The 12,824-nt window shown below is 45.1% G+C and overlaps 1 protein-coding gene across 6 annotated transcripts in view; it reads left to right on the top strand.

Moving 5' to 3' along the window:
• The first annotated feature begins 3,048 nt into the window (after positions 1 to 3,048).
• The window catches only part of DCP1B (decapping mRNA 1B), a 57,583-nt gene continuing 47,807 nt past the window's right edge, over positions 3,049 to 12,824 (top strand). Inside the window, exon 1 of one of the 6 annotated variants that reach the window (XM_075896671.2) lies at positions 3,049 to 3,379. In XM_075896671.2, coding sequence (XP_075752786.2) covers positions 3,224 to 3,379 — 156 coding nt within the window. In that variant the 5' untranslated portion in view covers positions 3,049 to 3,223. Of the gene's footprint in view, positions 3,380 to 11,130; positions 11,238 to 12,403; positions 12,691 to 12,824 lie in introns of those variants that run through there. The other 5 variants (XM_075896675.2, XM_075896691.2, XM_075896687.2 and 2 more) reach the window with 5 other exon arrangements.

Raw genomic sequence — 12,824 nt, 5'->3', positions numbered from 1 at the left:
ACAGGCCCCGGGCTTTGCTCCACGTCTCCCTGGTCTGCTGGGGGGGGGGGCACTAGCTGCGTCCCCCTTCCCCACCCCAGCAGACCAGGGAGACGCGGAGCAAAGCGGCGGAGGACCCGGGCCGGACCACGGCGCTTCCAGATCAGGGCCGCAGTCCGGCCCCGGGTCCTCCGCCGCTTTGCTCAGCGTCTCCCTGGTCTGCAGACCAGGGAGACGGGGAGCAAAGCGGCGGAGGACCTGGGGCCGGACCTGCGGCCGCTTCCAGCTGATCTGGAAGCGGCCGCGGGTCCGGCCCCGGGTCCTCCGCCGCTTTGCTCCCCGTCTCCCTGGTCTGCTGGCTCCCCCAGCAGACCAGGGAGACGGGGAGCAGCTTTTCTCGCCCCGGAGGAGGCGGGCAGCGGGACCAGGCGTCCCGCCGCTCCAGTCCTCCGGGGCGAGAAAATCCCCATTCGTAACTGCGGAGTCGGATCCGCGTAACTCGGGGACTGCCTGTACTAGCATATCCCAAAAACAAATATATGAAAGAGATTAGTTTTATTATTAGTATCCATTTCCAAGATGAGACACACTTACACTGAAATAAGAATGCCCATGCCCATGTCGGTGATGGAAGTTATACCAGTATACCTGTATTAGCGTAAGTGATCAACCTTTTTCATATAGATGACCCCTAAGACAGAAGATGGTGTGTGTGAAATGTACAGTGTCTAAAATAAGTATTCAGAATAAGACAACATCTAGAATTAAGGCAACAAAATCATATTGCAAAACTCTGCAAAGTAAGAATTGTGATCTTGGTCAAACAACACGCTGTCACTCATTGAAATAATTGTCAGCAATTCATGACAACTTGTGGTTATTGTAATTAATAATTTCATACATGGTATTTATCCCAACAGAATACTCAAAATCAATAGCACCAAAATACAGAATCTTATTTTTCGGTGAATTGAAAAAGAAATTCTCAACAGATAGTGAAATGGGCTGCTTTTGCATCAAAAAGGCCTTTCAAATTCCACCAGGGGGTAGTATTACACATACACGGATGCTAGTAACTAATTGTGATGTTATACATCTTTTCCTGCACGTTTTTCTAGTTTGAGAATAAAATTGACTGGATCTAGTTTAATTCTATGAGTTATTTTTTATTCAAGTCCTGAACCTGCTAAGGAATCCTTAACCATTGTGAATTTGAGGCAGACAAAGTTCCAATAATAGACTTGTGGGTATCAGCAAGGATATATTTCCCCAATCATACTGTAAACTCAATTAGTGATCATTTGTAATAAAACTGTGCTGAAAGGATGATATACATGAAATGACTCTATCAGAATGGCTCCGGAGAGGTGCAGCCAATCTTCATCTAAATTCTTGAGGAAGGAGGAGAGCCTGAGCCTGGGGAAATAAGGTAGCCAAGATACTAAGTCTAAATTAATTTATATTTTGAGGGTGGGGCTTACTTAACTCCACCAAAGATGGAAGAGGGGCTACAGTAGGCATCTTGAATCTGAGGCAGAGAGAGCAGAGGTGTTGGATGAAGCAATCCTGAAAGAACAACATGAGAAGCAGCCATACCTAGGGAGAAGGTTTAGGTTATTAGCTAAATTTCAAAATGAAAGGCCACTTCTAAACAAAGTTGAAACTTTTTGTTCATTTCATTTGTTTCAAAATGTCAAAAACTTTTCTTTCAGAAATGTTGAAATCAAACACGTTACCATTTCCAGTTGTTTGATTTTGGAGCAGTGAAGTCGGGATGGGGGTGGCAATGGAGGTTTGGAGGAGCAGTCCGGACAGCCCCGGGCCTGCTGTTGGGGAGGGGAGCCCGGTCCCAGCTAAGGCTGCTGCCAGCACAAGGCCAAAGGGGCCCGAAGCATCTGAGCCCCAGGAGGGTGGAGATCATGGCCTGGAGCTGAAGGCAGGGTGACATGAGTGATATGCTGATGCCACTCTGTCATCCCACAGGAAAAAAAATTATATAGAGAGAGATGACATTTTCAAAGCTAAAAAATCACTTTGTTTCATAAACAAATTCCAGCAAAATCATGCTAACTTGATTTGTGAGAGCAATTATAGATTGTTCACTTTGTGTAGGGATGGAGAACCTTTTTTCTAACATACCCACAGGAAAAAAAATCATGGGCCATACACAGCCCCTGGTGGGGGTCAGAGGGAGGCTCAAGGCTCAGGGCTTCCCACTGCAGTACGATGAGATTGCTCTCACAGCTCCAGCTCTATGCGGATGGGGGTGCAGTGGCTAAGGGGGGCAGAAATGAGGGGGTCAGGTGTGGGAAAGGATGAGGATGGGGTGCAAGTTCTGGGATGGAGTGCAGATGAGGTGTTTGGGGTTCAAGAGGGAGATCGGGGCTGGGGGCAAGAGGTTTAGAATGTGGGAGTGGGCTCAAGATTAGGGCAAAGGGTTGGGGTACAGAGTCTGGTAAGGCAATAGGTTGTAGGAATGGGGTTCTTTAAGCAGAGGATTTGGGGTGAGGATCAGAGGTCTGGGAAGGAGGTAGAGCATGGAAGGTGGTTCTGACTTAGGGCAGAAGGCTTGGGATAGAGACACAGAGGAGTTGGGGTGCGGGAAGGGTTTCTGACATGGGACTGGGGGTTCAGGGTGTTGGCTCCAGCTGGGTGGCACTGACAGAAAGCAGTTCCTAATTAGCAGTGCAGCGGGGCAACTCACATGTTAAAACAAACACAAAAAAACCCCTAAGTCTGTAGTCTTCCAGGTTGTGGAGTAAATCAGTTAAATTTGAACCCTAAAGACTCCACCCTAGAGAAAACAAAAGAACCTCAATATTATTATTATTATTATTATTGTGGAGTCATTGCTGTGATTTGAGGAGATCTGACACATGATTTGGGATTCGTTGCAGCTGGCAATACTGTGGTCTCTCTACGCTCCCGGCCACGTGTGCCCAGCTGCCCCTGAGCAGAGACAGGGATGTCAGGCGTGGGACTGCGCGAGGCCGGGCGTTCCATGGCGCGCGCCCTTCCGGCCCCGCCCCCTGGGTTACGCATATTGAGCCCGGCCGGACCTTCCCTGACTTTACCCTGTTGCTAATGGCAACAATCCTGAGCAACGGGAACTCGGCGCGCGATTACCGAGCCTGGGTCCCAGCACTCAGGCCCGGTGTTATCTCGCTCCGGGCTCGCTCTCGCTCTCGGCGTTGGATTAGTCGTGCCCTCCTCGCACCCCGCAAGTGTTGTTGTGGGAGGCAAAATGGCGGCGGCGGTGGTGGCCGGGGCTGCCCTGCTGGGCAAGGGGCTGGACATCAGCCTGGCGGCGCTGCAGCGGCACGACCCCTACATCAGCAGCATCGTGGACGTGGCCAGCCAGGTGGCGCTCTACACCTTCGGGCACCGCGCCAACGAGTGGGTGCGTGACGCCCCCCCCCCCCCCGGGCCGGCAGCGGGGAGACCCCCCCCCCTCCGCGCGCGCACGCATACAGGTGGCGGGAGGGAACCTAGAGATTCCCCCCCCCCCCATCTCCATGGACAAGTGGGGGAGGCCGGGCAGGGCAAACAGGAGGGGAGATCTCCCTCCCCCGACGCGGAGAGAGCTTGAGGCGGGGAGCCCCCCCCCCAACACACACACGTGGGACGTGCGGGAATTGGAGGGTCTGGGGAAGGGGTGGTGGCTGAAAGTATTGGGGAGGGGGGTGTATCTGTTTTCTTTAACTTATAAAATATGCTCAGTTATGAAGTAGGGATGTAAAACCCCATTTAAGTATTTAACTGATTTAAAGGGGTGGGCAGCCGCTCCAGCCCCCACCAATTCAGCGGTTTAAACCATTCACCTTCCTAATAGGAAGGCCCACAAATCCACTGTGAAAACCCAAAGCAGGGAACAGTAAAAAGTTTCCACAATTTAAGAAAGGGCGTTGGTTCTCTCTGGCACAAATTCTGCAACTAAGCACCAAACAAAAGTTGTTGAGAGGATAGGTGGGAGAAAGAAACGGTGGCCCTTCATTTCCACCCCTTCCATGCTGGCCAATGAACTTGAAATTCATAGTGGTGTCTATTCAGCAGCATCTGCTAAAAGCAAGTTCTTGCCCTTACCAGGATATAGTGTAAATGTACATTGTTCATGAGTACAATACAGTATTATATGGAAACTGTATTGTCACTGAAATGTTCTATGGCAGTGTTTCTCAACTTTTTTTTATAAAATACCCCTTTTTTTAAAAAAAATTGTAAGTACACCCAGTACGTATGGTTTTCAGACACTTTTTTTTTTAACCATTGCAACGCATTTATTTAAACAACTTATTTGTAGTCAGGCGGGTGATGACATTTTTGGGTGGTAAAAAGTACAAAAATAATAAAATGTTGTAAAACTTAACAAATTCAGTTTTCTCCAAATTTCAGTTGTTGACATACCTCCCCCTTGACTTCTCTTGAGTATACCTAAGGGTACTCATACTGCTGGTTGAGAAACACAGCTCTATGGGGTGGTGTGCGTGTATACTAAGGATGTGAATGGGTAACCAATTAATTGTTGCCCATAGGCTGCAGGTGAGGAGCTGCTCATGGGGGTGGGGGGAATAGTGGGGTAGAGGGCTGCCCCAGCAGGGCTGGGAGCTGGTGGTGGTAGCAGTCCCAGAGCTGGGAGCCCACGTAGTCAGTTAACCAATTAAATATTAGGTTAGATTTTATATCCCTAGTGTGTATAGTTTTTGGAAGAACACCATATAATTTCAAAATTACCAGTGATGTGGTACTAATGCTCAAGAAGCAGCAAATATAACACATTTTCATAAGATATAGAAGCCCTGATCTAGTAAAGGATTTGAATATGTGCTTAGCATGGTGAAGTTTGTGGGACTTCTCATGCAATTAAAGTTAAGCCCATGCTTAAGATCTTGTCTACATATGGGATGCTTGTTTCTGGCCAATAGGAGCTGAGGATTGGGCTGGAGGTAGGGTAATCACACACAACCTCCCGGTTGCTCCAAAGCAGAGAGCCACACAAAGCAGGCCTGTGCTTAAAACAGTGGCTGCTGTGTGCTTGAGGGTCCTGGTAGAGTGGTCCACAGGCTGGATCCAGCCCACAAGATGTATCTTGCCCACCCCTCATGTAGACTGTGGGTGAGCAAAAATTTTTGATAGAGGGGCCACTCCAAGATTTTGGTAAGTGGTCATGGGCTGCACTTTTCTATGGAGGAGGTCCAGGTTTGAAATAGAGATTGGGTGCAGAAGGGAGCTCAGAGTAGGGAACTGGGGTGCCGAAAAGGGTATGGGGTCTGAGTGACTGTTGGGGTGAAGGAGAGAATAGTGATCTGTGGAAGAGGATGGGGTGAAGGGTTAGGGAGATGGTATGGGTTCGGGAGAAGATTCTGACCTGGGGGATGGCTGTAGGAGCAGGTGCAGGTCTGGAAGGGGGTGAAGTGGCAGGCTCTGGTCAGAAGGTGCATACCTAAGCAGCTTCTGGCCAGCAACACACTCAAACAGGCTTCCCAGCCTGCCAGTAACCCCCAACTGGCTGTTCCATGTGGTTCTGTGTGCTGCGGGGAGGTGGGAGTGAGAGCGAGGGCTTTACACACTGACTCCACCACCAGCAAAATCTCTCAGCTCCTATTGGCTAGAAACCAGCCAGTTGGAGCGGAGAGATTTTGCTGGGGCAGGTGCAGGTTCCAAGGCCTCCCTGCTCCAGAGGATTTGGAAAATCTAAAGATTTTCCATCCATGAGTGGAGTGAGTTTTGTCTTGTGCACCAATATTGAGGTCATGTGTGCTTGTTCAGGTGTGTGTCACCATGACATCCACCAGTTACTCACAGATATCTTAGATATATATTCAAAGGGGTAGCCGAGTTAGTCTGTAACAGGGAAAACTTAAAAAACAACAAATAGTCTAGCAGCATCTTAAAAACTAACAAAACATATAGATGGTATCATGAGCTTTTGGGACACAACACACCCCTGTCATCTGAAGAAGTGGGTTGTGTCCATGAAAGCTCGTGATACCATCTACATGTTTTGATAGTCTTTAGTAGCACCTTAAACTCTTTAGCTGTGTCTACATTGGTGCGATCTTGCACCAAAGTGGCCGCTTTTATGCAAAAACGTGCTGCCTGTCTACACTGGCGGGGAGTTCTTGCGCAAGAACACTGACGTTCTGATGTGTGAAATCAGTGCTTCTTGTGCAAGAACTATGATGCTCCTGCTCAGGAATAAGCCCTCTTGCGCAACTGTTCTTGCGCAAGAGGCCAGTGTAGACAGGCAACGTGAATTTCTTGCGCAAGAAAGCCCGATGGTTAAAATGGCCATCGGAGCTTTCTTGCGCAAGAGAGCGTCTACACTGGCATGGATGCTCTTGCACAAAAGCACATCTCTTGCGCAAACACACATGCCAGTGTAGACGCTCTCTTGCGCAAATACTTTAACGCAAGAACTCTTGCGTTAAAGAGTATTTGCGTAAGATCATGCCAATGTAGATGTAGCCTTTGTTTTTTTGATATATATGTTATGGAAGAAAGAATTCTAAAACAAGGTATAATTAACACTGTGCTGCAACTATTCTCTGTCACACATACACCCCCGGGCCAATAGGGAACAGATGAGTGACAAGGCATGAGGTAGACCCAAGAGGCTGGCTAGGTCCAGTGTAAAGAGCATCTGGAAAGAGACCCACAGCCAGGTGAGGGAGATGCTGCACCAGGTGAGGGAAGCATGATTCTTTCCGGAAGGCATCAGGTTTACAAGGCCTGTGTAAATGGTACTCCCCCAGTCTCACTGGGACACATGCAGTCTGTCTACCAAGGAACTCACCCCACCCGCCACTAATATCTGACCACATCAAAATCACTAATGCATGTGACCTCACAACTTTACAGTTGGGAAACTGAGACGCAGCTATGTACATCTAGCATAATGGAATATGTCAGCTCTATTTACATTAATTTTAGTTCAGAAATGTTTAGCAGATGATCTAATGATGAAAGAAACCATACAGGTATATTTTGAGCCATTATATTTGTTTTACGTGGAGGCTTCGCTTAATCAAACTTAATCATATCATGCTTGAATATCTTACCTAACAACAGATACAGAAACCCTTAATAACCTTTTTGCAAAGGGGAGAAGCCACAACTTTTGTGCTCTAATCTGCATTCTTTGAAGTCAATAGCAAAATTCTGGTTAACTTCAATGGGGTAGGACTGGTTCCTTTTTCCATTCCAGTAATCTTTGGTATCTTCCTAAATTCAGATTCTCTTCTGCAGCGTCATTTCAATATACCGGTATCTATGCTTATGCATGCCAGATAATACACAAAAATAATTGTGTGGAGGACTATGCTGGGTTAAGGAGAATCATATTTAATGTTACTAGAATCATAGAATAATAGGACTGGAAGGGACCTCAAGAGGTCATCGAGTCCAGCCCCCCGCCCTCAAGGCAGGACCAAGCTCCGTCTACACCATCCCTGACAGATGTCTATCTAACCTGTTCTTAAATATCTCCAGAGAGGGAGATTCCACCACCTCCCTTGGCAATTTATTCCAATATTTGACCACCCTGACAGTTAGGAATTTTTTCCTAATGTCCAATCTAAACCTCCCTTGCTGTACTTTAAGCCCATTACTCCTTGTCCTGTCCTCAGAAACCAAGAGGAACAAATTTTCTCCTTCCTCCTTGTGACACCCTTTTAGATATTTGAAAACCGCTATCATGTCCCCCCTTAATCTTCTTTTTTCCAAACTAAACAAGCCCAGTTCATGAAGCCTGGCTTCATAGGTCATGTTCTCTAAACCTTTAATCATTCTTGTTGCTCTTCTCTGTACCCTTTCCAATTTCTCCACATCTTTCTTGAAATGTGGCGCCCAGAACTGGACACAGTACTCCAGCTGAGGCCTAACTAGTGCAGAGTAGAGCGGCAGAATGACTTCACGAGTTTTGCTTACAACACACCTGTTGATACAACCTAGAATCATATTTGGGTTTTTTTTTTTTTTTTTGCAACAGCATCACACTGTTGACTCATATTCAACTTGTGGTCCACTATGACCCCTAGATCCTTTTCCGCCATGCTCCTTCGTAGACAGTCACACTTCCTAATTTTCACATTATTTCACCCATAAAACTTTTTCTTGCAGCACAACTTTTATTGCACTATATTTCAGTGTCTCTAATTTATTCATGGGATGAATGTTTCATATAATGAATTTTCTATAAATATATTCTGAAATTCATGCATTTGTAGGGCTTCTGTAAAATGGACCCAGTGCTCTTCAAGGAGAGAGTTTTCCCCCAGCTCCAACTGAAAAGTTTGGAGGTCAAACCCTTTGGTTTTCTACTCATTCAGACAAGCTTTCCTTCTTTTGCTAAGTATTTGGAGATTTAGTAGCTTTATAGAAACTCTTGATTCAACTTGGATTTTGTGTCACTTTATATCTGCAGTTATTCATATTAATGAAATGTTTATTATGATTTTTTGTTGTTGATGATGGGACTAGCTCTTTTTAGCGCTGAATAAATTTCCTTTGGAACTATCTGTAATTCCCTTTCTCCCAATTTACTGTGGTTAATTAGCCATTTTCACTGGATGGGCATTGGTAGGACAGTTTACTTTTAGACACAGTGTTAATGATTAGGGGGTCCCGGCTGGAGCAGAGCAGGAAAGAGACTTTAAAAGAGAAAATCTCACTAACATAGCTGTAAACCTGAATGTTTAGCAACTTTCAGTAATACACAGTGTTCAAAGAGATTAATCCAGTTTTTACAAAATCAAACCAAAGTTTGCTCATTCACTGTAATTTTCAGCCCTACGCTTTTCAACAGTTACAACTGTCACGTGGTTCTCAGTTTCTCGGTGACAAAGCTGTATTCAGCCTATTGATGTTGATGTTCAACAACTTCAATAGCAAGGATAACTAAAGTCTTGAAAGGGTAGTAAATGTTTTCTAAAGGGGAAAAACTGAGGATCTGAAAACAGATCTTCCATGTTTCCTGCACAAAAACTATCCTAGTAGCACAGCATGTTTATTCATGGCAATAGTAATCCGTTAAAATCATAAGTTAGCTCTGGTTTAAAACCATTTATACAGAGGTTTTAGGCTTAAAAATTAATCACTTGCAAACAGACACTCTGAAATAAGTCATTTTGTTAACCCATGCTACTATAACTATTATTCTGTTACACTTGATCATTTTCCATTCTTACAATTCCAACATCTCCAAACAGAAGGAGAGCATTGCATATGGGAACATTAATAAGCCCATCATGCAGCCCCGATCCCCAGCAGCCTGTCTGCCCACCACGCAGCCCTGACTGGAACCGCTGCCTGCCCACCCACCACCTGGCCCCGGTGGGAGCAGCTGCCTGCCCGCCAGCCACATGGTTCCTCCAGCCCCGACCAGAGCAGCTGCCTGATACCCGCCATGCAGCTCTTCTGCCCAAAGATTAGTAATTAGGGAAAAATTGACAGAAATCTTGTCAATAGTTTTTGGAAGTTGTGTATAATGAAAAAATAGCCTATGTTCTGTGTATTTTTTTAAGACAGATTAGGTTTTGGACAAGAAATGCAAATACGGGTGAATTTTGAAACTTGGTATCAATCTAATCTTTGGCAAGAAATGTGTCCATGGTAATATTTTTTTTAAGTATTTGGAAATGTAAACAATTTAAGAATTCTGAACATTTCAAAACTGCACTGTAGGCATGCCTAATATAAAATGGGCACTCTCAGGTAGCTTATGAGTGAGGGCTCTTCCTCCTCAGAAAAGCACTCATTTCAATGCACTGTAATAGCTACTGATTGGTGCATCCTAGTTTACTCAATGCACACTAGGGTTATAAAAGAGTAGTTGATTAGTTGACTTCCCAGTAATCCTAGGCTTATTGGGTAGTCGAGTCAACTACTCATGTTTTCAACCCCCCACCCCCCTTGCTTCTATATCAAAGGCAGTGAGGGGTAGGGAAGCAGGAGCCGGCTTAAAAGCCAGTTCCCCCAGCACCGTCTCCACGGCCCAGGGGGAGGAGAAGGGAGCAGGGAAGGTGTAGGTGCAGCAGTGTTGCAGCTCTCCCTTTTAAATGTAGTAAGAGCCTGCTGTGATCCCTTAATCTCTTTGTGCAAGTATGCCTGTAAAGTAGGAATGTTACATTTAGGTTATTTTAATAATTGAATAGTAGATTTTAATCAAGTAGTTGATTACTCGATAGGGGAAGGCAGCCCCGACTCGTGCCAGGACCAAACCCCACTGCGGCTCTGCAATTTAAAAGGCAGTAGGAGCCAGGTATCCTGCCCCCCCCCTCCCCCCGGTTCCTACTGTGTTTTTAAATTGTAGAGCCACAGCGGGGTTTAGTTCCCAACCCAACATGAACAGGTACAGACTCCCAGCAGGCAGTCCAGCTCAGTCCCTGCTCACGCCGGGTCGGGGACGAAAGCTGTGGCTCTGCAATTTAAAACGCAGTAGGGGCAAGCTGCCTGGCTCCTACTGCCTTTTAAATTGCAGAGCCGCAGTGGGGTTTGGTCCTGGCACAAGCCGGAACTGAGCAGGGCTGCCTGCCCAGCCAGTAGCAGCCTCTGTCCGTGGTACAGCAGCGGGGGTGGGCAGGGAGAAGTGGAGATAATGCTGAGGGGAACCAGACTTATAGAGGCAGCAAGTGGTTTCTTTATAGAACTAATCAACTCAAGTACATGATAAGCTTAAGCTTATGGGGTAGTCAACTAATTGACTACTCTCTTACATCCGTATTGTAAGGCTATGTCCTTCAAAGTAGGAATAAGATCCTCCGGAAAAGGGCGCTTTTTCCGGAGGATCGGGGCCAGTGTAGACGCTCTTTTCCGGCTTTTCTAAAAGCCGGAAAAAAGCGGAGGACATTTTTATTTAAATGCCGCGGGGGATATTTAAATCCCCCGCGGATTTCCCTATTACAACTCGTGAAATTAACATGCCCCTTCCGGAAAAGGGGCCAATGTAGACGTAGCCTAAAGGTGTCTGTTGTCTTCAGTGGCACTCTACATTGGTGACTGGTATCAGGATCTGCCTATGCAATCAGATTATAGGACTGGAAGTTTATTTAGAGAGACACTTTTGACTACGTCACCTCTCAGACATAAATGCTGTTATATAAAATTTAAAGAAAGTCCTACAAAACTTAATAGCAATGTTGTCTTTATTTCCATATTGTCCTGCAGTGTAAGAGAAAATGAGAGAGAGGGGAAGAAAAACTCCCGTAACTGCAATGTATTGGTGCATTAGGATCAAAAAGTGAAATTGATACTAGGAGAAGGTGAAGATTACCTTTCTATTTTCAAAGTCCAAGCTGAGTTATTGGCAAAAAATAAATTTTGAAAAATATAATAAATATTTGAAATATAAGATATTAATAATACAGGTGATATTTAAAAAACGATCTTGAGTATGTCATTAACATTTTGTCAGTCTGTATATCCTTTGGTCAGTGTGTAATAATGATTTTCACCTATCCCTTTTACGTACAACAAATAGAGCAGTATATGAAAAATTTACTTAAACATAGTTCTTACCTGTTTTTTTTTCCTAAATCAGTTTTGAACTCTTCTGACTGGGTAACGCTGGTGGAGTTAAACACCACTGGTCAGAACTGTTTAAGGGAACTATGTTTAAACATTATTTTCAAATTAAGGATGTAAACAAGTAGTCAACTATACGATTAACCGATAAGCCTAGGCTTATTGGTTAATCTTGTTGACTACTCACAGTTCCCCCCATTGCTGCCTCTGTATCAGAGGCAGCAAGGGTGGGGGGAGCAGGAACCGGTGCTGGAGGGAGCCAGCTTAAAAGCCAATTCCCCCTAGCGTTGGCTCCATGGTGCCGTCTTCTCCACACACACATACACACCGTTGCCTTTGTCAGAGGCAGCAGCATTGGGGAGGGGGATCGGGGAGGCTGCCGTGAAGCAGCTTGTCCCCATGGGGGAGTCCGAGTTCCCCGTGGACAGAGGCCGTTCTGCATCCCATAGAGGCAGCAGCGCTGGGTGGCAAGGGGCTCCCCCAGGAGTGGGGCCAGGAGCGCGCTCGCTGCCAACCCTGCCCCCGGGGACTATTTAACAATTGTGTAATTGACAGTATTTTGTGTGATTACACAAATATTCAATTACACAATATCTAACATCCCTATTTCAAATGTAATTCTCTCTTTATGTAAACAGAATTGTGTAGCATCTATCATCTAGAAGGATTTCAAAGAGCTTGTCTCCCAAATATTTGTTCCTGAGCCAGAAAAAATTACATATTTTTTAAATGAGTGAGATATTGTGTCAAATGTACTGGCAGTTTCTGACATCCCGTAGATCAGGTAGAGAGACACTGGAATTCTTTTTTTAAATGACAGTTTGTCAGTTATCCTGACTGACAGGATATCAGGAGAAAAAAAATAGATAAGACAACTCTGAGATTCTTTTCTTTTTTTTTTTTTAACTAAAATGAAAAAATGCAGTGCTGATGGTTTTTATGCCTTATCAGAAGACCTGATTCATCTAAAGGATGAAGAGGAACTATAGTAGTTGTAATCTCTTAATAGCAAATCTCTGAAACTTGGTTTAATTATTTCCTCATTTCAGTCAGAGATAGGTAACTGTGGTGGTCTTTGGGAAAAGGAAGCTAGTAGTGACTTATTTATGGTTGACAAAAATAATAATTCCTGATAATTTCTTCATCAGAAATGGACTATGAATATGATAGTAAATCCACTTCTTCATAAGGGTAATCCCTTTTATTATTGAGGTCTTTGATGTATTAATGATCCAATATGTTAAATCCACCGTGCCAATGTTTTTCTTATGTCTGCTGGTGAGACTAAGTGATTGTTTGGTGAAAAACATTGATTTTTTTTTTTC

This window comes from Pelodiscus sinensis, chromosome 1, assembly GCF_052426305.1.
Source record: "Pelodiscus sinensis isolate ZL-2025 chromosome 1, ASM5242630v1, whole genome shotgun sequence".
In the NCBI taxonomy this organism is placed as follows: domain Eukaryota; kingdom Metazoa; phylum Chordata; order Testudines; family Trionychidae; genus Pelodiscus; species Pelodiscus sinensis.
This window is presented reverse-complemented; position numbering and strand designations above follow the sequence as displayed.